General features: G+C 44.8%; 1 protein-coding gene across 6 annotated transcripts in view; it reads right to left on the minus strand.

Annotated features, from left to right (window-relative positions):
- Nucleotides 1–1,771: 1,771 nt before the first annotated feature.
- Nucleotides 1,772–26,463, minus strand: part of LOC122928315 (hyaluronan mediated motility receptor-like) — a 74,206-nt gene continuing 49,514 nt past the window's right edge. For all 6 annotated transcript variants that reach the window (XM_044281049.1, XM_044281046.1, XM_044281045.1 and 3 more), the window contains 4 exons: nucleotides 17,966–18,154; nucleotides 17,375–17,458; nucleotides 2,325–2,436; nucleotides 1,772–1,853 (listed from right to left, as the gene is read on the minus strand). In XM_044281049.1, the coding sequence (XP_044136984.1) occupies nucleotides 1,822–1,853; nucleotides 2,325–2,436; nucleotides 17,375–17,458; nucleotides 17,966–18,154 (417 nt within the window). In that variant the 3' untranslated portion in view covers nucleotides 1,772–1,821. The remainder of the gene's footprint in view (nucleotides 1,854–2,324; nucleotides 2,437–17,374; nucleotides 17,459–17,965; nucleotides 18,155–26,463) is intronic.

A 26,463-nucleotide genomic window follows, 5' to 3' on the forward strand; every position in this document is an offset into this window, starting at 1 on the left:
TCTTTTTTTCCTTCTTCCCCCTTATTCCGCCTCTTTCTCTCCTTTTAAGTGTATATCCTTTCTTCTTTGCTCTCCTTTCTCTTTTTTTTTTTCTTTTTCTTTTCTTTTCTTTTTCTTATCCCCCTCTTTTTTTTTTTCCACTCCCTTCTTGTTTATTCTTGTTTTCTTTTCTTTTTTTTTCTTTTTTTTTCCCCTTTCCCCCCCCCCTTTTTTTTTTTTGTCCACTCTTCTTTATACTCTTTCTCCTCCTTTTTTTTTTTTTTTTTCTTTCCCCCTCTCCACCTTATGCTTTAAACTCTATAGTTCACTTTCTTATAATCATAGGCACCTCATTTTTTATTTTATTTTTTTTCTCCTAAGATATTAACACCAACAGCCTATCAGAGTAGGATCAACAGCAACTTTATCAATCTCCAGTCAGGGTTAGTTGGAGTCAGCAGTCATGGGGAGGTTAGTCACCACAACATCAAAGAGGAGACGTAACAAATCGAGGAAGAAGCTGAGAACACGAGGAGAGAGGCAGGTCATATACAATAACAAAGGGAGAGAGCAAGGAAAATCGGCAACAGTCCTAAGTATGATTCTTCACCTTATCTTCTCCAACAAACCATCAGGTAAGGGGAACACAGAGGTTACTCACTCTGACACCAAGAGGGGAGCAGCAGATCAACAGGAACCGGAGGCGCACTCCACGGAAAAAAAAAACACCTTTAATCCTGCAGTGATGCCAAAGAAGTTTATTTTTAGGACCTAACATCACGCATTCGCTAGATTGGCATGTCTGTATAATAAGGCCGAATGCACACGGCCGTGTTTCACGGCCCGCACTCGGCCGCGTGCATTCGGCCTAAGGGAAATAAATCCACTGACAGTATATTCCAGAGTAGTGCTGCCACCTGCAGGCCTACATTGGAACACCTGTTAAAGGCCCTGGAGCATCAGCAGACTACAGTCTAACAGGCAACAAATGGCTACCCAGATTGCTCCGTGAGTGAGCTGTTCCACACCCAGAAGCACAGCAGGTTTTGCACACTGCTGCGGTCACATCTGACCATGGCATCTGAGGGATTAAATGCCCAAGATCAGCATTACCACAGATTGCAGAACTTAGCCTTAGTAAGAATTTTATACACCAGACTTCTGCTGTATTATATTAAAGTGGAGGTCGGCCTTTCATTATCATCTTATGACACTGATATAGGGAATTTATGGGTAATCTCCGGGGGCATGTGAAGTATTTTTCCATTTAAACTTTGTGTACCCCCGATAAGATCATACAAGACCTGTGTGTGGGGGGAGCTTTAACTTATTTTTTTTGCCGATTTCTTCTGCAATGGTTTCACATATTAGCCCCAGTTGTAAGGGGAATACAGTCCCTAGAGGGGTACCACAATGCTGTAAAGCATCACTACAGAGCTAATCAGGTCTGCTAAGGCCCAGGATCTCATGCAGACACCTGGTCCCCAACTAATCAAATTATCGCTAGCACCAGAACAGGGAGCAGCTGCATAGGCACTCATTGAGCGCTGTGTAAGCAGCAATGGAGAAGGCAGAAGTAGTACATGCCTTTGCTATGGGGAGCCTTACAGTCTGACTATTAGGGTGCAGCTGCTCTCTGCAATGACCTTCAGGAACTCCTTGCAGAGATAAGGACCAGCTAGACATACTGTCAAAGGGCAGTCAATATAAAAAAATATAAATAAACACACACGCAGCCAAAATAAGTAGAATACCCAATACTAAAAAAGCATTCAAAGTTGATAGTCTTTACATTTTTTTGTCATGTTACCTTGTGCTTGATCAAGCTCTTTCTTCAAGAATTCATTGTGCATAGAGGCATCTTGCTGACTGAGCTGCAGCAAAGATAAAGACTTTTAAGATAGTTGCCTGTATTCACATGCATCACCTTCCTACATTTCCCTACTGTGGCTGTCCATAGAAAGAGGAACAGGGACTACTTTGCAGAATACGACCTTAATTCCATTGACAAACCATTACAGAAATATGCAACCTCTCATTTTCTGTATGTAACTCTGGAGAGGGTTTATTAAGTCCACCCTTTAGAAGACAAGTCATATGCACAGCTTAGCTTTAGGAGCTGTTAGTCGCGACCTGCTTCTACTGAACTAATTAGTTGGATGGTGCAGACGAGAACAGCGGCACCCCTCTGGTCACCATGAGTTATATACTGGGTGGAAGGGATATACTGACCAGTCAGCTCCCTGTGGTACATCCAATCCAGCAGTGAAAAATTAAATAACACAAGGTAAGTACTCAGTGTAGTGACAGCAGTCATTTTGCCAAATTATACAGTTACCACATACCTAGAAGCTTATTCTTTTCTGTCAGAGATTGCATGTCAGCCTTAGAAACATCCAAGCTTTCTTGCAGTGACTGGATTTGTCCTTCAAATCTTGCCTGAAGGCCATTCATTTCCTATAATAAAATCCCACTGGAATAGTTATGTATTTGAAGAGAAAGTCAGCAAGAATAACCCAGACCTCGCCTCATAACTGCTATATTTATATCGGATAGAGAAATGGAAATAAATATATATATATATATTTAGTACTTGCATGCGTACTCTTAGTGTCCTAAACCATTTAGGAGTCTTCTCTATTATACTGTCAAGTTTAAGGGCTGTTTCACACGAGCGAGTCCATTGCGGGAATCGCGCTCCGTGTGCGAGTGTGATCCTCTGCTCTGGACTTGCAGGAGCGCACAGCATTATACTGGTTATAGTGACATAAAGCTGTCAGTAGGATTTTGTAGAAATAAGGTCAAGCAGAGGCACATAGCATTATAAATCATGATAATGCCGTGCACTCCTGCAAGTCCAGAGCAGAGAAAAAAAAAAAAAAAAAAAAAGCAGCCAAGTGGATGGCGATTAGATTAGGCTACTTTCACACTAGCGTTCGGGGCTCCGCTTGTGAGTTCCGTTCAAAAGGCTCTCACAAGCGGCCCCGAACGGATCCGTACTGCCCCAATGCATTCTGAATGGATTGTGGGGGGCTGCTGGCACTATGCGGGGCTGCTGTCTCTCGGGGTGCTTATGTCACTTGGGGGGATTATGGCTCCTGTCGGATACATTTTCTTAATCATTTTATTAGGGTCGTTCGAAAAAAAAAAAAACACGACATCTGCGGTGGGGAAGCCCATATCTATATTTTAAAAAGTAAGTATTAAAAAAAAAAAAAAAAATGTTGATATATGAGGAAATAGTGCTCTACAAGTTCCTTTAACGTCATCTGCATTTTGTCTGGTATTCTGTTGCGTACAGATGTCAAGATGTGTGTGTGTGTGTGTGTGTGTGTGTGTGTGTGTGTGTGTGTGTATAAAAAAAATTATTTGTATTAGCAATCTGCACCTAGAGCCGCCAGTGAGGATCCCCCAGTCGCCTCCAGAGTCCGCGGGAATGATCGTGGCGGTCGTAGACGTGTAAGTATTGAATTTAGTAGTTTTAATTAGCATTTTGTATTAGGATTTACATAAAATTCTGTATTTCCTTTTTTTCAGGGTTCCCTAGGCTCCACCAGGGAAGATGAGGAGTTTGGGGTTCCGACCATCGATAACCTGCTCCTCATCCGACTGGTGGAGGCGCGTCCAGCGTTATGGGACCACTCCGACCGCCACCACGCCGATCATCGGCATACCCAGCGGCTCTGGAGGGACATCTCTGCTGCAGTTTTTGAGACCTGGGGGGGATCTAGATGCGGCGGCTCAGGAGAAATATGGTAAGTAACACAATATGCATTTTAATAAACTAAAATATTGTTGTTTTCCTTTCATCATGCTGATTTTAGTTTTTATTGTTTTTTTTCCATAGTCAAACTGGTTATAACACGTTGGCGATCTATCCGGGACAGCTTCAGGATGGATTACAACAAGGAGGGTCAGGCCCAGAGTGGCTCCGGAGGAACCTCAGGGGCCACATACATCCATACAGCGGCCCTGGGGTTCCTACGAAAGGCAATGGCACCAAAAAGGTAAATATTTATAACAACTGTTTCAAAAATAAATTGTAAAGGGGCTGTCTGAGACAGCAGAGCATTTGGCTCCCCTGTTTTGGCCAGCCCCCCACAGTCAGATGGACACCCCACAGTCAGATGGACAACTGTTCTCTCCGTCTGAGTGTAAGGGGCTGTCTGAGACAGCGGAGCGTTTGGCTCCCCTGTTTTGGACAACCCCCTATGGTATACGGTAGACATAGCATAGAACATGGATGTTTTATTTAAAGAACAATTCCTAAATTTCCTTTTTTTTTACTACAGAAGTGCCAGCAGCACTCGGGAGCCTGACCAACCTCCTGAGGCGGAACCGGAACAGATCGCCAGCGCCAGCCCTCCTGTCCCTCATGCATCGGCTCAGGATAATCTGGGTCCCCTACCAGGTCCCTCCGCTCAACAGAGGCTCTTAGGTGTCCGTCAAAATTTGAGAGCCCTGGTGAGCGGGCAGAGATCTGGTAGGCCAAGTCGAGCCGATTATGCGAACCTTGTAGAGGTCGTTTCCGACGCTCTAGAAGGTTTTGCCCGACATCAGATGGAGTTTGGTGCTGACTTGATTCGCCGCTGGGAGGGGGCGGAGTCGGCGTTTCAAAGCAGCCCAAACTACCATTATGGGCTAAACATGATCGGTTTGATGGACTCAATGACGCCCGAGCAGTTGCATGAGTTCAAAATCATGGTAGAGAACGGGTCATGGGAAATCATGACTATCAATAATGAGCTAAATTTTGGCTCTTTATTGATCGTAGACCCTATGATTGGAACATGAACAAGCAAATGCTTGCTCATTGTTCAATCTTGTGCCCTTTCATATGAGCCCTTGTGGAAGTCACGGTCCATCGGCTTCATCAGGAATTCATTAATAAATTGTGATTTTAACGTTTAAAGGGCTTCTGTCACCCCACTAAAGTGAATATTTTTTTTTTGGGCTAGTGAAATTAGTTATATTGCGATATATGACAATATAATTGTGTTACTTACTTTGATCCAGCAGTTTCTGCAAAAAACGAAGTTTTAATATATGTAAATTCGGTCTCTACCAGCAAGTAGGGCGGCTACTTGCTGGTAGCTGCTGCAGAAATCCGCCCCCTCGTCGTGTTGATTGACAGGGCCAGCCGGGATCTCCTCCTCCGGCCAGCCCTGTCGGCATTTCAAAAATCGCGCGCCTGTGTTGATTCGGCGCAGGCGCTCTGAGATGAGGAGGCTCGTCTCCTCAGAACTCCCTCAGTGCGCCTGCGCCGATGACATCACCGAAATAGAAGACGTCATCGGCGCAGGCGCACTGAGGGAGTGCTGAGGAGACGAGCCTCCTCATCTCAGAGCGTCTGCGCCGAATCAACACAGGCGCGCGATTTTTGAAATGCCGACAGGGCTGGCCGGAGGAGGAGATCCCGGCTGGCCCTGTCAATCAACACGTCGAGGGGGCGGATTTCTGCAGCAGCTACCAGCAAGTAGCCGCCCTACTTGCTGGTAGAGACCGAATTTACATATATTAAAACTTAGTTTTTTGCAGAAACTGCTGGATCAAAGTAAGTAACACAATTATATTGTCATATATCGCAATATAACTAATTTCACTAGCCCAAAAAAAATAAATAACTTTAGTGGGGTGACAGAAGCCCTTTAATGATTTCCCGATGACGCTAATATAACTAGTGTGATTACCACAAGGGACACGCAAGGGACATACAGTTTTTAAAGGGGTATTCACAGACAATGGGGGGATTTCACTTGAATATGCCCCCATTGTCTGATAGGTGTGGGTAACATTGGTAGGACCTACACCTATATTGAGAACGGAGCGGGGAGCACTGTTGCTGTAGGACACATTTCCCATGGTATGTCCACCGCCAAACGCTAATCCCTGCCTCAACTATAGAAATGGATGGAGGGCGGCAGCACAGTGCGACCGCATCTACTTTCTTGGCTTTGTTCTCAATATATGTGAGGGAACCAGCCGTGGGACCCGCGCCTATAAGACAATGTAGGCATATCTTAAAGTGGTATGCCCCCATTGTATGAGATGAGAAAACCCCTTTAAGGCCTCTTGCACACGACTGTATGCCACAAGAGACATATGGTCCGTGAGCGGGCCATATGTCCCATAGTGGCATTGATCGTGCACACGAGAGTACACAGCATCATAGTGTACAATCATCCTGTGCAAGTTGAGCTGCCCGCGGGGATATAGTCTTGCACTAATAGATCATATAAGAGCGGGACAATAGCCCAGTTTGCGGCACAACATGGTCAGCATCATGATGCTCTGTACTCCCGTACGCACGATCAATGACGATCAGGGACATATGGCCCTGTAACGAACACTATACATCTTTAAGTGCATGTAGTCGTGCACAAGAGTCCGAAAGGTGTGGTCCATTATCAAAGTCGGACCAGCTTTGGAACTTCAACAAGATAGCCCTGGAGAAATATAGGAGCATTACAACCCTATAGATCTCAATACATGAAGATGGAACCTAGAGATGCTTTTCCTTCCAAAAAGGATCTGCTAAACGGATGACAAAACGGAAACCAACGTGATCCGTAATACAGACGGATCCGTCTGAATGGCTTCCGTTTGGCTCCGTTTAGTCAGTTTATAGACGGATCCGTTTGAAATGCCCTTCAAACGGATCCGTGAAACGCTAGTGTGAAAGTAGCCTTATATCGGTACATTGTCTATGGACCACTCTGGTATAAGGAAGTGGAGCGTTCAGATTATAGCTATAGTGGGGGGTGCAGTTAGACTATAATCGAGCAAGACAGCACAAGACACATGGATGCACACAAACAAACAAGAAAAGTTGCCTTGTCCTCAATGGCAAACTGTAGAAAAGATTTTAGCATCAGATGACAATACTGATATGGCTAGTGAAAAAACACCATGATCAATAAAAATAACTAAGCAACTCGATTTTTAAAGTTCACTGGTGTTACATCCTCACCTAGATTTTCTTAAAATGGGCTTGCACTTTGAAAAGCCACAATTAGACTTACCGGTAATTCTGTTTCCTTGAGTCCACCATGACAGCCCAGATTTTTTTTTTTGAGTATTATACTCAACCCCTCCTTAAATCTCAGGGGGGGGATCTGGGAAGTCATGGTGGACTCAAGGAAACAATTACCGGCAAGTCCAATTACGGTTTTTCCATTTCGTACACCATGACGGCACTACTATGAGAACTACCAGATTATTAAGGGTGGGCAACTGCTTGCAGAACCTTCTGACCGAAAGTTAAGTCCGCAGAAGCCGAAACATTAATTCGGTAATGTTTGATAAAACGAGATTTTTGTATAACTTACCAGTAAAATTTCTCTCACTCTTCCTTGGGGGACACAGGAAACCTTGGTATAGCTCATCTCCATAGGAGGCGTGACACTAAGTAAAAGACTGTTAAGCCCCTCCTCCAGCAGCTATACCCTCAGCCTGGGGAGAGAGACTTCCAGTTATGTGCCCAAGTAGTGAAAAACAAAAGGCAAGGAGCAACCAAAGCAACACCAACAAGTCAAAAACACCCGTCAGGGCAACCAAAACAATGGGTGGGTGCTGTGTCCCCCAAGGAAGAGCGAGAAAGAGATTTTACTGGTAAGTTAAACAAAAATCTCGTTTTCTCGCCCAATTCCTTGGGGGACACAGGAAACCTTGGGACGTTCAAAAGCAGTCCACAAATAGGGAGGGACCACAACCCAAGGCGAATGAAAGCACCATAGGCATTAAGGCACCGCCGCCTGCAAGACCAGGCGGCCCAAAGCAGCATCCGCCGATGCATAAGTGTTCACCCTGTAGAACTTGGTGAAAGTGTGCAAAGAAGACCAGGTGGCCGCTTTGCACAACTGTTCAGCCGAAGCACGATTACGCTGAGCCCAGGAAGCCCCGACCGCTCTGGTAGAATGAGCGGTAACACCAAAGGGGGGCGGTTCCCTGCCCCTAGCACGGTAAGCCTCAACGATAGCCATCTTGAGGAAGCGGGCAATAACCACCTTAGACGCCGCCAGCCCCCTGCGCGGACCCTCCGGAACCACAAACAGAATCCGAGCGTCGAAAGGGTCTGGTTACATCCAGGTAGATCCTCAGAGCCCGAACAACATCCAGACGGTGAAGATCCCGTTCCCGAGGATGAGACGAAGACGGGCACAGAGAAGGAAGGACAATATCCTCATTCAGGTGAAAGGAGGACACCACCTTCGGAAGAAAATCCGGAACTGGGCGGAGAACCACCTTGTCCTGGTGAAAAACCAAGAAGGGTTCCACGCAAGAAAGTGCCGCCAACTCAGACACACGCTGAAGAGACGTGATGGCGACGAGGAAGAAAACTTTGCAAGACAACAAGCGAGGGGAAACCTTGCGCAGAGGCTCGAAAGGGGAAGATCGGAGAGCCGTCAGTACAACGTTAAGATCCCAAGAAGGAACGGAAGGGCGATACGGGGGAGCACAGTGAGCAACCCCCTGAAGAAAGGTCTTAACAGGACCGAGCGGAGCCAGAGGGCGCTGAAAAAGGACTGAAAGCGCCGAGATCTGACCCTTCAGGGTACTGAGACCCAAACCCAAATCCAGACCAGACTGCAAAAAGGATAAAATCGTGGGGAGAGAAACGAAGAGGAGGAATCCCCAAGGTCTCGCAGAAAGTTAAATAGGCCCGCCAGGTTCGGTAATAAATCCTGGACGATGCCGGTTTACGCGCACGAATCACGGTACGGACCACGTCAGCAGAAAACCCCCGCCGCATCAGGACCGCGGTTTCAATAGCCACGCCGCTAAACGTAGCGACCTTAAATGCTGGTGGAAGATCGGCCCCTGAGAGAGGAGGTCTTCTCTTAGAGGCAGAGGCAAGGGAGCGTCCGCCAGGAGCAACATAAGGTCGGCGTACCAAGGTCGACGAGGCCAATCCGGGGCTATCAGGATCGCTGGCGTGCCCTCCGCCGCGATCTTCCGAAGGACCCGTGGAAGAAGAGACAGGGGCGGAAACACGTAGAGGAGCGAAAACTCCGTCCAGGGAAGGACGAGCGCGTCCGCGCCGTAAGCGTCCGGATCCTTGGCCCTGGCCACGTAGGTGGGAAGTTTGTGGTTGAATCTGGAGGCCATGAGATCCACGTCCGGTCGACCCCAACGGAGACAAAGACTCGAAGACGTCGGGGTGCAGAGACCACTCGCCCGGGTCGAGCGTTGTCCAGCTGAGGAAATCCGCCGCCCAATTGTCCACCCCCGGGATGTAAATGGCCGAAAGGGCAGGAACATGAACTTCCGCCCAGCGAAGGATTAGAGACACCTCCCTCATCGCCGCCGCGCTGCGAGTGCCCCCCTGATGACCCCTTTGTCCAGAAGGGTGTGAACGGCAGTAAAGAAATCGGCCGCCCCTCGGGGATCCTGGGGAACCCGGGAGCGAAAGAACCGAACTGGGGGGAGGGACGCAAACTCGAGTTTGTACCCGGAAGACACAACCTCGAGGGCCCAGGCGTCGGAGACGTGCGCCTGCCAGAAGTCCCTGAACAGGAGGAGACGTCCCCCCACCCGGGTGGGTGGGGGCGCACCTTCAGGTAGGGGTCTGCTTGGTCGCGGGAGGGCGAGCAGGTTGTGACTTGCGCCAGGAGGGCTGGGTCCGAAAAAAAGTTTTTTACGCCTGTCTTGGACAGGGTTAGTGGGTGGACCTGAAGTGGTGCGAGGTGCGGGAGCCCTACGAGAAGACCTGAAGCGGGAAAAGGTGGGACGACCACGAGTGGCGCTCCTAGTCCTGGACTGGGGAAGATGTGTACTCTTCCCCCCCGTGGCTTCGGAGATTATTTCATCCAAGCGGGTCCCGAACAATCGAGAACCAGTGAAGGGAAGGCCAGTAAGAGACCGCTTTGACGCGGCGTCCGCCGACCAAACCTTTAACCAAAGCTCCCTCCTAGCCGAAACGGCCAGGGCAGACGAACGGGCAATGAGAGCCCCCGCATCCAGGGATGCTTCACAGACAAATTTACCGGCCTGAACGATAAGTTGAGCTAGAGCACGGAGGTCTTGAATAGGGACGTCGGATTCAAGCTCCAGATCCAGCTGAGACGCCCACTCTGAAACCGCTTTTCCAGCCCAAGCGGAGGCAAAGACCGGTCTAAGAGCGGAACCGGAGGCTGCAAAGATACCTTTTGTAAGGGCCTCTATACGGCGATCCTCAGTGGATTGTAATGAAGAACCATCTGCAACGGGAATAGCCGTGCTCTTGGACAAACGGGCCACAGGGGGGTCAACTTTAGGAGGTGATGCCCAGTTTGTAATGCAATCCGCCGGGAATGGATAACAGACATCCAACTTTTTGGGCGGGGTAAAACGTGCATCAGGACGGGTCCAGGCCTTAGAAACCACTGACGAGAAGTCAGCATGGAGGGGAAAAACCGCAGACGCCTGTTTTTGGCGAAAAAAAGAAACTTTTTTTCAGGATCAGGAGGATCATCGTGAATCTTAAAGGTATCACGGATATTGTTAATAAGATGGCCCACGGCAGAAGCCAGCTTTGAAGGCAGTGCTGAGTCCATATCCCAATCGGAATCAACTAGCTCCCCTTCAGAGGGCAAATCCTGTAATGAGGAAGGGCCAGACAGAGCGCACCCTTGGGGGGGATACCGAAGCATCCGAGGATGACAGGTGATCCGCCCTCGGCCGCTTCTGGGGTTGACGGGCTCTGGAGGTGTCGCCTGCAGAGAGACTCAGACGGGTCGGCTAAGACAGCGGACCCGGAGGGCCCAGCAGGGGAATCATCCGGCTGCGGTAATGGCAACGCATCCGCAAGGCGGCCCACAACGCTAGTGAGACTAACCACAGCCTGGGAAAGGGATCTAGCCCAGTCAGGGGGATCCAAGAGGCCAGGGGGTGACACAGCAGATGGCGGACCCTGCAATGGGACTTTGCAAGCCGAGCAATGCGGATCAGACTGCCCTTGAGGAAGGGGCGCCTTACACGCGGTGCAGGTATGATACCAAGGTCCCGCAGGCACTAAGGGGTCAGACATGTTGGTTGGAAGCAATAAAAAGCGTCCAGGCCAGAGGGCTGCAGTGCTAGAGAGGGGCAACAGTCCTACCAGGTCACAGTGGGAGCAGACGGCAGCGGCAACAGCATAAGAACGGCAGCGGCAACCTGAGGTAATGATCCGTCCTGTAGTGAGACTGATCACAGCAGCAAGCAGGCACGAGAAGAGGCGGGGCTAGTGAGGAGCGGGAAGAAAGAACGTCCGCCCCTTGATTGAATCCTAAGAAGCACAGGAAAGCGGCAACGAAGCTCCGCCCCCCGCTGAAAACTTTTCGCGCACGCGCGATTCAAGTTTCACATGCCGCCGAGCCCGAATAGTATACCCCGTCCGTCTCCCTTGTCCTCCGCTGCAAGCGGAGGCGAATGGCAACAACGGTGCAGGACAAGAGCCCGAAAGGAGAGGCCCAGCGCGGACCTTTGCGGTCGCATGTACGCAGCAACCCTCCCCCTTGAGCGCCGCTCAGCTCACACATCCAGGGAGCCGACAGGGCGATAGGCCCGCCCCTGAATCGGGACAACGAAGGCCAGGCAGAGACAGTAGGAACCAGGACCCCAATGGGGACGGGGGAGGAGCGGAACGGCTGCACAGCCACCTCACCATTCGACGTCTTCACCCTCTTGTCCATCCAGCTGGGACACCCCTTCAGCCACTGGCATCGAAGTGGCAGTAGCTGGAGAGGGGCTTGCAGGTGGGCGACCCTGTGCTGGCGGGATGCAGGGGAGCATGGGCTGCCCTGGTCCTCCTTTTCTTCTGTGGGGGAGGCAGCAGGGCGGATAACCAGCACTGGCGCAGCTCAACCCCCCCGATCTTCTGGTGATCTGATCGAATACGTCTGAGTTTAGGGTTCACTCTCCCGGATCTATATAGTCATCCTGCTGAGGAAGACCGCATGTATGTTTTCTGTACCCTTTAAATGGATAGCTGTGATGGAGAGAACATTTTCGGCCCAGGAGAATATTTTTTCCGCCAGTTCTTTTGAGCTTGTTGATCTTGTGCCCCCTTGATTCAGGTATGCGACAGCTGTTACATTGTCCGAAAATATTTTCAGGCGTTTTCCAGAGACCTTGTCTTGTGACACCTTCAGCACCTCCCAGATCGCCCTCAGTTCTGTGGTTTGATGATCTTTTTTTGTCATGGTGCCTGACCAAGTGCCCTGGTAATTTAGAGAGACTATTTTTGCTCCCCATCCTGTACCACTTGCATCCGTGTTTATTTGTATCTCTGGATTTTTTACCCAGGGTATCCCCTTTAGCAGGTTTCTCTTTCTTCCACCAGTTTAAATCTGATCTTACGAGATTTGGAATGGGGATTCTTTTTTCTAGAGAGCACTGTCTCTTGTCCCAATTTCTCAGGATCCACGACTGGACAACCCTGGTGTGAGCCTGAGACCAAGATACTGCTCTTATACAGGAAGTCATTGTACCCAGGAGGCTCATGGCACTGCGAAGGGAGCACCGAGATTGACTTTGGAATTTTTTTTGTTTTGTCCACAAAGGATTTAATTTTCTCTTGAGGGAGGGATGTAACCTGGGAGACTGAATCCAGGATCACTCCCAGAAATTTAATTTTGGTTGAAGGGTTTATACACGATTTTTTTCAGGTTTATTACCCAACCCAAGTCTGAAAATCTGCACATCAGATCTTTGGTAATGCTGGTTGTTTCCCGCTCCGAGGGTCCCAGGACCAGAAAATCATCCAAGTATGGGAATATTTTTATTCCTTCTGCTCTCAGGGGGAATATCATTTCGACTACGAGCTTCGTGAATACCCTTGGGGCAGATGAGATTCCAAAGGGTAACACTGAACTGGAAGTGTTTTACTTCTCCTAAACTGTCCACTAGGGCAAATCTGAGGAATTTTTGAGATGACTCGTTTATGGGGACGTGATAGTACGCGTCTTTAGTCTATGGACATCATGAAGTCTCCTACTTTGATCAAGGGAATAATTGATGTTATGGATTCCATCCTGAACTTTCTGTATGTGACCGCTTTGTTTAGTCCCTTTAAATTTATAATGGTGCGGAAGGTACCATCTGGTTTTTGCACCAGAAATAAACTAATAGAAACCCCTTCCCCTTCTTGGGACATCGGTCACTACCCCTGGCAAGGGGTCCTGCAGCTTATCCACTCAGGGGTAGTGTCCATGGCTGTTCTCAGAACTCCCAGAGAAATGAATGAAGCATGCTGGGAGTCGTAGTTTCACCACAGCTGGAGTGCCGGAGGTTGCTGATCCCTGACCTAGAGGCTCATTAGCATATTATAAAAGTGCTTTTTTTTTACCAAAACGGCTGCAGGGAGAAATGTCAAACATACTGTTATGTAGTGCTGACATCAGCACATCGCTAGTGTCAGTCAGCTACATAACAGTAATTCTGGTGGTAGAAACCCTTTGATATTTTGGTGTGTTTTTTTTCACTCTTAACTTTTCATTTCATAACCATTTCCCTCCTTAGGGGCTAGAACCTGGGATCTTTTATTCCCTTGTCCTATTCAGGTCTCTTTCACACGACCGTATGGCTTCTTCAGCGTTTTGCAGGCCGTTTTTTCCAGATCTGTTGTTCAGTATGGCATATACAGTAATTATCGAAAAAATTGGGCTGGGCATAACATTTTCAATAGATGGTTCAGCAAAAACAGAACAGATAGAGAAGACCTATGGAAGCATTTCCATATGTGTTCAGTTTTTTGTGGACCCATTGACTTGAATGGAGCCACGGAACGTGATTTGCAGGCAATAGGACATGTTCTATCTTTCAACAGAACGGAAAAACAGAATGCATACAGAGTACATTCCTTTTTTGCAGAACCATTGAAATGAATGTTTCCGTATACGGAAAAAACGGTTGTGTGAAAGAGGCCTCACCCTGATCGATCTCTATCAGAGTGAACAGGACTTCACACTCTCCCTGCTGCCCTGTGCATAGTGCACACAGCAGCAGGGAGCGGACTATGGCAGCCAGGGCTTCAAGTAGCATCCTGGCTGCTATCAATTACACTGCTGGGGCTCTGATCAGAAGTTGCCACTGCCACCAAAGAGGTGGTGAGGGGACTGTGGCCACTGCCAATGTTTTTAATACCGTGGAGGGGGCGGGGGTTAGGGTGCACTGAGCCACCACCGTTTTTAATACTGGGGAGAGCACTGCGCCAATGATAATTAACGTTTAATATAAAACTACAGCTGGCGGCAGAAACACATTGCCGGCACCCAACCTGTGACAGGAGCTGCGATCCACGGCAATTAACCCCTCAGGTGCCACATGGGTCTGCATCTGTGAATCAGAGTGCACACAGTCACTGCCCGTATATTGCAGACCGGACGTTTACTGTCCACAATACTGGCACAGAGAGAGAGAGAGAGAGAGAGAGAGAGAGAAAAAAAAATGAAAAAAATAAAAAGCCCTTTTGGAAGCCCAGTTTGCTTTGATAGCTACCTTCAGCTTGTCTGCATTGTTGGATCTGGTGTCTCATCTTCCTCATGACAATACCCCAGAGATTTTCTATGAGGTTTAGGTCAGGAGAGTTTACTGGTCAACCAAGCACAGTGTGGTTATAAAACCAGGTATTGGTAGTTTTGGCGGTGTGAGCAGGTGCCAAGTGCTGCTGGAAGATGAAATCAGAATCTCCATATAGCGTGTCAGCATAAGGAAGCATAAAGTGCTCTAAAATTTCCTGGTAGATGGCTGCAATGACTTTGGACTTGATATAACAGTGGACCATCAGATGACATGGCCCCCCAAACCATCACTAACTGTGTGGGAGCTTCACACTGGACCCCAAGTAACTTGGATTGTGCACCTCTCTACCCTTGCTCCAGATTCTGGGACCTTGATTTCCAAATGAAATTCAAAATTGATTTTCATCTGAAAACAGGACTTTGAACCACTGAGCAACAGTCCAGTCATTTTTCTCTTTAGCCCAGGTAAGGCTACTTTCACACTTGCGTTCAGAGCAGATCCGTCTGGAGTCTGCACAGACGGATCCGCTCCTATAATGTAGACAATGGGATCCGTCCAGACTTTACATATCTGATTTTTAGATTTAAATAGGATTTTTTTTATTTAAAATCGGATTTTTTTTTAGTTAAAATCAGATTTTTAAATATAAAATGCTTTGAGGAAAATATTACCATCCAAAGATTTCATTATGAAATAAAGATTACTTTTTTTAATTATGTAGAATAAGGCTGTATATGTTTAATTTTTTTGTTAAATTCCATTAATCCATTCACAATGTCATGCTCTTCCAGAGGTTTTTGTAAGATTACTGGGTAGTTTCTCTGCCTACAAGATATTATCACAGATGCTTGGATTAATTTTGGAGTTCTCAAAACTGAATTTATAACATGAAGAGTTGAGAAAAAGATCTTAATCCTAACTTCTACAAACCTATAAGTACAGAATCAACCCCTTCAGTGCCAAGTTTAAAGTTCAGTGAATAGAATATAAACAATATTTTTCTGATTGTTTGGAGTGGAATAGATCTGCACAAGAAGAAAGTGAAACTAAGTGTAAGGAGGAAAAGGCAGGCAGACAAGGAGTACTACAAAATGAAAGTGAAACTTTCTGAGCACAGTACTGCACAGCCACAGACAGACAAGTCTTTGGATCTTTTTGTGTGTATGACCTGAGGTTTATCAAATTCTTTCCTTGGAGGAAAAAAACAAAAAACTATAATGGCAGCAGGCCGTAAAAGAGACCCAGTATGGCAATATTTTAATGAAGTTCCTTTACCTATCGGTAAGGCAGGAATGTATGCAAACACTGCAACAAACATGGATGTTTAAGCAAATAACATACTGTAATGTTATTGTTTCAGTTGAATAAATCCTATTTAAATTGTTATTAAGGTAATAATTATTTGTCTCTTTTCTAAGTACAACAGAAAAATTGTCCAAATATGAATCTTTATGTAAAAAACTGATTTAAATCAAGCCTTACTGACTAGTGATTTAAATCGGTTTGATTTAAATCAAATCCACCCTGACTGACTCCAGCCGCAGTCCACTCCTTGTGCATCTCCAACAAATTCTTGAAATTACCTTGTCTTGAGGGGGGGGGGGGGGGGGGCGGCTTTTGGTAAACTGCTTAATAAATGTTCCTCCATGAGTCTAATATTAAAAAGGACCGTTCACCTGTCCTGACATTACAATACAAGTACCTGGCACTGTACTGCATTATTAGTGGTTCTAGAAATAAATTAACTTTTATATGATATTCTGATTTATGGAGATTCACGGTCCTAAAGTCAGTGCACCACATGTATTCTCAGTAGCTCATGCTAGAATACATTGACTGCACATCGTGTGACATGTCTATGCCCAGAAATCTCTTGGCTGGCTTACGTGGCCAAAATAATGGTGCACGGCAATTGTGCATTTTGTTACTCTGTTAGCCATGCTCCTTTTACTAGACACTTTGCAATATTTCCAAGTGTTTTCAAAATTCAGACAACATTTAGGAGCTCTCAGCTCATAACACCCCCCCCCCAAATATATAGACAAAGGTGTCAAACAATGCATTTGTCCAACTTTACACAACCTATCGGCAGTTTACTTTACACCATAGTTGACACATCAAGCCAGGCCCTTTGATGAATGTGGCACAAGGCATGTGCTCCGGACTTCTGGCTCTGTTTGATTAATAAACCTGCCCAAATGTCTAAGTCTTGAGGGGGATGGGGGACACAAACCACACCCATCCAGGTCCCCTGACTAAGGAAATCATTTGGAGGTTTAATACGTAATCTGCATTAAGTAATTTTTATTTATTTTTTTAACGAGAATTTTAAAGGGGTTCTGCACTTTTATTTAACCGATGATCTATCCTAGATCATCAGCTTCTGATCGGCGGGGGTCCGACACCCGGGACCCCCGCCGATCAGCTGTTTGAGAAGGCAGCGCCGCGGCCTTCTCACTGTTTACCGCCGGGCCGCCCGCCCACTGACGTCACGACTTGTATCAACTAGAGTGGGTGCAGCTAAGCTCCATTCAAGTGAACAGAGCTTAGCCGCGCCCACTCTAGTTGATACAAGTCGTGACGTCAGTGGGCGGGCGGCCCGGCGGTAAACAGTGAGAAGGCAGCGGCGCTGCTGGAGCTGATTGGCGGGGGTCGGACCCCGGCCGATCAGAAGCTGATGATCTATCCAGAGGATAGATCAGTTAAATGAAGGTGCAGAACCCCTTTAAATCACAAGTTATAAAACAGCCAGTCAAGGAGTTTTGACCAAATTAAATACTTCAAGAAAGAACAGTTCCGATTTTTACAGCAAAAGAAATGTGCGTATTTGGATCACATACAGAACCAGAACGTGGGGCAAACAGTCATCTACTCAAGTGTCAGTCAAAAGGAAGAAGTAAAATTACACACAAACCTTGTCTTTTGCGTCCATTTTATTTTTGGCCTCCATCAGTTCTGCGTAAAGGCTGTTAATTTTTCGTTTTGAGCTGTCAGAAAACTAAAAAAAAAAAAATATGGGATCAATGGTATATATATATATATATATATATATATATATATATATATATATATATATATATATATATATATATATATATATATATATATCCATGAACCATTGATCCCACAACAAGATAATTTGTCACCACCACGTCCCCTCGTCCAAGCAGAAATCTGCAAGGCATTAGCAGTGTGACGGCTCTGAGGCGACAAGCAACTGCAATCACGAGCAAACCTTGAAAGACAACTATTGTTCAGTGACACTAAACATCTTCTAAACACAAATGTCTCGCTAAATCACCACTTGCCGTTCGCTAATGAAATAACTATTTACCCCAAGAGGTTAATGAACAGTCAAAATTAGTGGCCTCTCTTAGAAGACCATTGGTGCAAGTGTCCCCTGGCCAACACCTACATACTTACAGCAGTACATAATTGGGAGTAAATCCATGGTTTGAAACAGGTCAGTTTGCATGTAAATGCTAGGCCGATTTTTTGTATTTACCTTGGTTTTCAGAAGCTCATTTGCCTTATTGAGGTCAGCCATTTGCCTTTCCAAGGAGGCAATGCTTGCAGTAAGTGATGTTTTCTCCCGCACAGCAGTGACCAGTTTTTGCTCTGTCTTTTTGAACTCTTCCTCCAAGAGTTGAAGTTTCTTGCCTTGGTCAGCACGTTCCTTCAAGAGAGAACGGATCTGAAAAAATAAAATAAAGTACAAAAAGAACTAACCATTAGCTTTTCCAAATCCAGGGATGAGGATTGCAGATTGCGGCTACAAAAACACAGAACCAGTTTCCATGGTGTGGTTTGTACAGGAAAATTGAAGATACAGTACTTTGTTTTCTCACTTCAGCCAATGGCATTTATCACGTAGACAGAGTTAATACAAGGCACTTACTACTAGAGTGCTAAATGGAAGGCCACAGAAGAGAATGTTGCAGTAGTAGTTAGGCTCACACGGAGCCGAAACAAGTCTGGAGTGCTGCCCGCTTTTTGGTCTCATAATAGGATTATAAAATATACATCTACACTAGAACAAGGACGGGGAGGGAGATCTGTGAATGACACTCATTGGGGGTGGGGGGGAAGAGAATCTGTGGATGACACTGTTATGGGGGGGGGGGCATAAAATACAGTATATATAAATCGAGAAAGACCAAAACACCAGTACTATTAAAATATAATAATCCCATGTGTTGAATAGTGTGAAGCTGAGAAGTACAGGTTGCGTCACAAAAAGTTATGGGGTCAGAATATGGTGATGGGGGAAGGAAAAAATAAAAAAAAAAATATATATATATATATAAATTTTTTATTTTATTGTGCATTTTCATACATATACAATATTATCTAATGACATTATGATCAAAATGGATGCTCATCTCATTGCCTTTAAGAATAAAATCAGCCTGAACCAAAGTTCTTTTATGTGGCTGAGGAAGCCAAGATGACTTCATGGCAATTTCAGTTTTAAAAAAATAATTGTGAACATAAACGGACATTGTGTTTAAAAGTTCTTGCTAAAGATATGGGACCATCTGTAAGTAGTAAGTCAACTCCCTAAGACATATCTGTCTGGAGGGAACAAGGTTACTTGATAAGGTCTCGTGTCCTTGAGGCACACCTGCTATATGAAGTTCAATTTATATAGTCATAATTAAATAAAATTATATATAATCTCTGCATGGTATATTTAGTTGACAACATATGCTAATCAATAATTTATATAATGTATTATCTATGTGCAACAATGTATCGATTTATAATATATATCATACCATGTATTTATCATTTAGAAGGAATTGTAGAAGGTATAGAAACAAGTAAGTTTATGTTAACATTTTCTCTTCTCAGAAAACTAATTATTTCAAAACAATAGTTATTCATGGATGTAGATAAGTGAAATGTACAAGTTCCGATGCCAAGCATCAAAGCCGCTATATGAAATTTTCATCAAGTCAACCTATATTTCAAAAAGATAGGAGAAGACAGTCAACTCCAACAAGTCCAGGATATAGGTAATTAAAAGTGTCAGGGAAAGACCTTCCTCAATGATTTACATAGAAGGGTCAACAAGGTCCTGAAAACGTATTATTAGATATTTAATTTTAATGCTTAAAGTTGTGATGTTCATTTACAATACCGCAGTGCCATCTGGAGGCAGGTGGACAATATTATATTATTTCATTATTTGTTCTTTACCATAATAGGAGTTGATATGACATCATGGTGTTATTAGCATGCAAGTACACCCACCTTACCTAATCTAAAGGGGATGATTCTTAGATAACGGGGGGGAATAATTACTTGTGTGCGGGGTAGCAAGGGAGAACTAGAGAGGAAAAAGATATTTTATCATATTAATATCATATTTTTCATTGGTCATAGGAAAAACAGAGTCAAGGGATAACAGTTATTTTCCTGTAAATCCATGTTTTATTGCTATAGCCTGTTTGATAACAGAAGATCCTAGGTTTCTCTTGGTATACGAGTCCATTTGTTAAAAGTATGCCACTAAATCATACTGTGCTGATCAGATAGGGGTGTGTCAACACCACCGTGTGGTACATTTTGGGTGTTAATTTGTAACTTCATCATTTGTTTTGCAGTTGCATTGTTTTATATTCTTGGTTTTTATAATTATATATTTTTGCATATACAATTGTTTCACTGCTTGCACAAATCAAATTAAGATACTTGATAAAAAGAACTTGGAGGTTTTTTTATGTTCGCCTGAAGGATAATATTTTTTTATCCTCTTATATGAAGATTCTTTCATATAGAAAATACATGATTGAGTGGAATAAAAATTTATATATATATATATATATATATATATATATATATATATATATATACATACATACACACACACACACAGTACAGACCAAAAGTTTGGACACCTTCTCAAAGAGTTTTCTTTATTTTCATGACTATAAAAATTGTAGATTCACACTGAAGGCATCAAAACTATGAATCAACACATGTAGAATTATATACATAAAGTGTGAAAACTGAAAATATGTCATTATAGGTTCTTCAAAGTAGCCACCTTTTGCTTTGATTACTGCTTTGCACACTCTTGGCATTCTCTTGATGAGCTTCAAGAGGTATTCACCTGAAATGGTCTTCCAACAGTCTTGAAGGAGTTCCCAGAGATGCTTAGCACTTGTTGGCCCTTTTGCCTTCACTCTGCGGTCCAGCTCACCCCAAACCAATCTCGATTGGGTTCAGGTCCGGTGACTGGAGGCCAGGTCATCTGGTGCAGCATCCCATCACTCTCCTTCATGGTCAAATAGCCCTTACACAGCCTAGAGGTGTGTTTGGGGTCATTGTCCTGTTGAAAAATAAATGATGGTCCAACTAAACGCAAACCGGATGGAATAGCATGCCGCTGCAAGATGCTGTGGTAGCCATGCTGGTTCAGTATGCCTTCAATTTTAAATAAATCCCCAACAGTGTCACCAGCAAAGCACCCCCACACCATCACACCTCCTCCTCCATGCTTCACGGTGGGAACCAGGCATGTAGAGCCCATCCGTTCACCTTTTCTGCGTCGCACAAAGACACGGTGGTTGGAACCAAAGGTCTCAAATTTGGACTCGGACCAAAGCACAGATTTCCACTGGTCTAATGTCCATTCCTTGTGTTCTTTAGCCCAAACAAGTCTCTTCTGCTTGTTGCCTGTCCTTAACAGTGGTTTCCTAGCAGATATGCTATCATGAAGGCCTGATTCACACAGTCTCCTCTTAACAGTTGTTCTAGAGATGTATCTGCTGCTAGAACTCTGTGTGGCATTGACCTGGTCTCTAATCTGAGCTGCTGATAACCTGCGATTCCTGAGGCTGGTGACTCGGATGAACTTATCCTCCGCACCAGAGGTGACTCTTGGTCTTCCTTTCCTGGGGCGGTCCGCATGTGAGACAGTTTCTTTGTAGTGCTTGATGGTTTTTGTGACTGCACTTGGGGACACCAAGTTTTCCCAATTTTTCGGACTGACAAACCTTCATTTCTTAAAGTAATGATGGCCACTCGTTTTTCTTTACTTAGCCGCTTTTTTCATAATACAAATTCTAACAGTCTATTCAGTAGGACTATCAGCCGTTTATCCACCTGACTTCTCCACAACGCAACTGATGGTCCCAACCCCATTTATAAAAGGCAAGAAATCCCACTTATTAAACCTGACAGGGCACACCTGTGAAGTGAAAACAATGTCAGGTGACTACCTCTTGAAGCTCATCAAGAGAATGCCAAGAGTGTGCATAGCAGTAATCAAAGCACAAAGGTGGCTACTTTGAAGAACCTAGAATATGACATATTTTCAGTTGTTTCACACTTTTTTGTTATGTATATAATTCCACATGTGTTAATTCATAGTTTTGATGCCTTCAGTGTGAATCTACAATTTTCATAGTCATGAAAATAAAGAAAATAACTTTGAATGAGAAGTGTCTGCGTGTGTGTGTGTGCGTGTGCGTGTGCGTGTGCGTGTGTGCGCGTGTTGATGAATTGATCTGCGGTTTGCCGCGATCGCCAACATGGGGGGGGTCACGGGACCACCCCGCGCAATTCGCCTAGGTGCCTGCTCAATGATTTGAGCAGGCACCTGGTTCCGATCACTGCCAGCCGCACAGCAGTGATCTAAAATACACAGGGCGTACATGTACGCCCTGTGTCCTTAAGTACCAGGGCACATGGGCGCACCTGTACGCCCTGTGTCCTTAAGGGGTTAATATATATAGTATGCAATATTTATGTATTATAACCAAATATTGTTAATGTAGATTTTATACTGTGTTTCTCTCACTGGGTGGATATATAATCTTAGGGGATGTAGAGAGCGTTTAAGTTGAATTTTCCTAAATAGGATCCATTCAGAGCTGATATTTCAAACATCATTACTCAATAGCTGAGACAGTTAGGGTACACAAACCAGGAGAAAAGTTAAGATTGTGTCCTCATCTGACCATAAATAAGATGGTATGGGATCCATGATGTTTGGGAAAAGTGATTCTAAAGTGTCAAAGAAGAGTCCCTCCTAATTGATTTAAGTTGGGAGAGGTCAAAAAGTTTAAGTTGTGTAATGAATAATAATGAATAATGTTATTTATATATATGTTAATTCTTAAAATATTTAAATTTCATATATGATACAACAGTGCCATCAAGTGGTAGATGGGCAGAAGTTTCTAAGGAATGCCAATTAAGTGACATCATCCCCATGATTAACATACATCACACCCACCTTATATAACTGGAAATCCCTAATCCAAGAGGGGATGGGCATAGATAAGGATTAGAATATCTGACCCAGTTTTGGAGATCAGGTATCAGCATCACTTCAGGAACCACTTCCAGTCCCAAGAAAAAGCTCCCTACACCCTAGGGGTGGGCGGTATAGGCGATATGCAATATAAATTTGTGCCACGATATGGATTTTGTGCATATCGCCAGACTGTGATATGACCACGGAGCAGCAGTTCTGATCAGTTACCATGGCAGCCAGGACGCTACTGAAGTCCTGGCTGCGATGGTATGTCAGTGAGCAGCATTATACTCACGAGCGCGGTGGCCGCCGGGCGCTCCTTCTGTCTGTGTGGCGCATTGCTAATGTTTATAGCTCACGTGCACGGTGGCCGCCGGGCGCTCTTCTCATAGGTCTGTGCGGCGCATTGCTAATGCTATAAGCATTAGCAATGTGCAGCACAGACAGGAGCGCCCGGCGGCCACTGCGCACGTGAGTATAATGCTGCTTACTGACATACCATGGCAGCCAGGACTTCAGTAGCGTCCTGGCTGCCATGGTAACCAAATCGGAGCTGCTGCTGCCACCAATGATTAATACTGGGGAGGGGGTTGGGTTTGAGTTACCAGAGGGGGCTGATAAGAGGGAAGAGGCTGGGGGGGCACATCAGAGGCTGGCTGCCATGGTCAGCTCCCTGCTGTTGTGTGCACAAAGCACAGGGCAGCAGGGAGAGTGTAAAGTCCTATTCACCTTAATAGAGCTCTATTAGGGTGAAGGTGACAAGGGTTCTAGCCCTTAAGGGGGCTAATAGTTAATAAATAAAAAGTAAAAGTTCAAACCCCCCGCCCGCAATATATATCGCAAATAATTATATCGCAATATAGATTTTATCATTTTAGGCCATATCGCCACCCCTACTACACCAAGGAATTCTTCCAGGGACACACCCGAGACGCGCAAAAAGAAGCTGACAGAACTAAATTTTGGAAAGCTGGGTCCCTACTAAAAGCTCTTTATCCCAAAGCCAGGGGTAATGTATAATTTATTTAATTTGCAGTAATTATAAATCACTCCAACTGGCATATAGTTAAGACCCTATTATTAGTGGGTCAATAGTGTTAAAACAGTAATTTTATGGGAAATTTTAATGAACATGCACATCATTAGAATTCCTGATCTCTGATCAGATTTTATTATCCGTAGTTAGGCCAATGGGCCTATTTATAAGGTGTCTTACTGCCATATTCTTTGAGCATAAGGGACTTTCCACAGATTCATTTCTATAGTTTTTTCATTGCACTATAATGTTTTGATAACCAATACACTAAATCAGTAATCATTTGATTTAAAAAAAAAGTGTAGCATTGTATTGTACTTGGTGTAGTAAATTAAGTGATTATTAAACCTACAAAAGAAAAACCTCTCTGTCTAGTCTAAACAGAACACATCACTTGATATCATCCAATCTATAAGCAAAAAAATCCAAGTGGAAGGGGTATATCAAAATATCACTTTATTCTCAATTAATAATTACGGGAAAAGACAGGATGGAAGACAGTATTCAGAGAGCCATGGGGGCATACACAAAAATGGAGTCATGTACAATCATGCGATTGAGCATAAATGATCCACAGGTGCAGATAGTGTTGGCACATGGATGATCGGAATCCCGTATACTAGTACATGGGAAGTGGAAACTGAGTAAGTAAGCAGCCCACCATGAGACTATATCCCAAATAACAAAGGGGACTACCGATCATACCTGAGCCTCACATCAGCAAGGAGAATATAATGCTATATACACTTGCAAGGGTACAGCATGGGTAATATAATGGATAGGATCACTAAATATCACTATAAAACCACCCTCAACAACTAGTATGATGGATCTAGTGTGGATGCCAGCTGAAACCAAACGTGAGTACGCCCAGTAAAATACTACTGAGCGAAAACTGTACCTGAGGACATGGTGACCATGATTGTGAGCCCCTAAAGCGCAGACCTCGACGCGCGTTTCGCCTGAGCGGCTTCGTCAGGAGGTGTCAAGAAATAGATTAGCAGGGTATATATAGTCTATGTGACTGTCCAATTGGGGTACCTGGATTGTGTGCACCTGCGGTCCAGTGTAGTGGGCGCGGAGACATCATGATGCGCGGCGCCATCTTTCAGCGCGTCACCGTCCACCCGCCGCGCATGCGCGGCGCATGTGGACGTCATGGAGCGCGTTCAGATGGCGTCGCACAGCGCATGTATGGACCGCGACCCATTGGAACGCAGGTGAACCGCAAATAAGCGGGAGGCGGATCCTTTAGCTACAGAATAGCTAAAGCAGATTAGATATGATCGATAGATGGCCTATGCGACTATGTTAATCTAAAGGAGGGTAATGGCACGTGATCCAACTCCCATCCACACCAGATCCACAAACTACCATAATATAACAGTGAAATGACAATTACAAAGCATTTAAAAAGACATAGCGTCATGATAATTAGAATGCAATGATAATGACATAAGCCCATAATTCATTGCAGTCATACATAGGAAATGCTTAATGTATAACATTTATAAATAAGTGAAAATAACACCACACTGAAACAGTGTAGTGTAATATTACATTGATCTTGTGGCAACACCCACATCATATACAATGCATCAATTTTATGTAACCCTACGTTAGGCATAGTGAAGGTAAAAAATAGTGCATAAATAAAAAAAATTTATTAATTAATTACAATTATCACCGAGTGAATGATCGAGGACAAAGGGGAAAAAAAAAAAATTTTACATCCCAATGGCCCGAATTGTGACTTCATCTGCGCCCTAACGGGTGCTGAAATATATATAAAATCGTGACCTATGTGGGTCACCAACATATGTGGGGGTGGGATATCGCGGATGACCATGTAGGCAACAAGAAAATGCCCAAAGGGTCACGCGGGATATCCCCACACCACTCAAAAATGACCTCAAGAGAGTCATGTGTTATGAGAGATTACCAAGTGCAATCGGGTATGATGCCGGAGCCCGATATACCATGTTGCTAGAGTTATGATGTTACATGATATAGTAGTGTGTATGGTACTGTGGTCAAAATGTACATCACAGCATCAACACACTCAGATGGCCAAAATTACTGGTATTATACAACATGGTAATACGGTCAAAACCTACATCCCGGCATCAAAGAGTCACCTCAACCACCTCTCATTGTGAAAAGGAGGGATCGAAACAAAAGGCACACAAGATTGAATAAGCATTTATCCTGGATGGATAAGTAGGGAAAAGGGGATAGGAGGGGGGGAGGGGAAGAAGGAGTGGAAAAGAAAAACAAGAAGGAAAAAAGGAAATGGGGAAGCATAAGATTGTGCGCATCACATCCATCTAAAATAATTGTGTCAGATGTCACATTAAGAATATATATGCAATGTGAATGTGCTGAAAGAGTACATAAGGAGTATAGCATGGAGGTATAGCTTCTCAAAGATGCGTCGTAGAATATCCCTCTGTTGTACACCTTTCGTCACAAAAGTAGCTTCTCCAATGGACCCGCCAACAAATCCAAGGCACACCAAAACAGGACAATCTCAAAGAAGGAAAAAGGAATGTGTTATAATATGAATAATAAAATTTACTATACCCTGGTGATTAAAATTCGCGCAACTTATAAAAAGGAGGAGAAGCTGTTCGATTCATTCAAACCGTATGGGGTGACCGTGTCCAAGATAACGATCCATCTCGTTTCTTTCCGGAGC

Source organism: Bufo gargarizans, chromosome 2, assembly GCF_014858855.1.
Source record: "Bufo gargarizans isolate SCDJY-AF-19 chromosome 2, ASM1485885v1, whole genome shotgun sequence".
Taxonomy (NCBI): domain Eukaryota; kingdom Metazoa; phylum Chordata; class Amphibia; order Anura; family Bufonidae; genus Bufo; species Bufo gargarizans.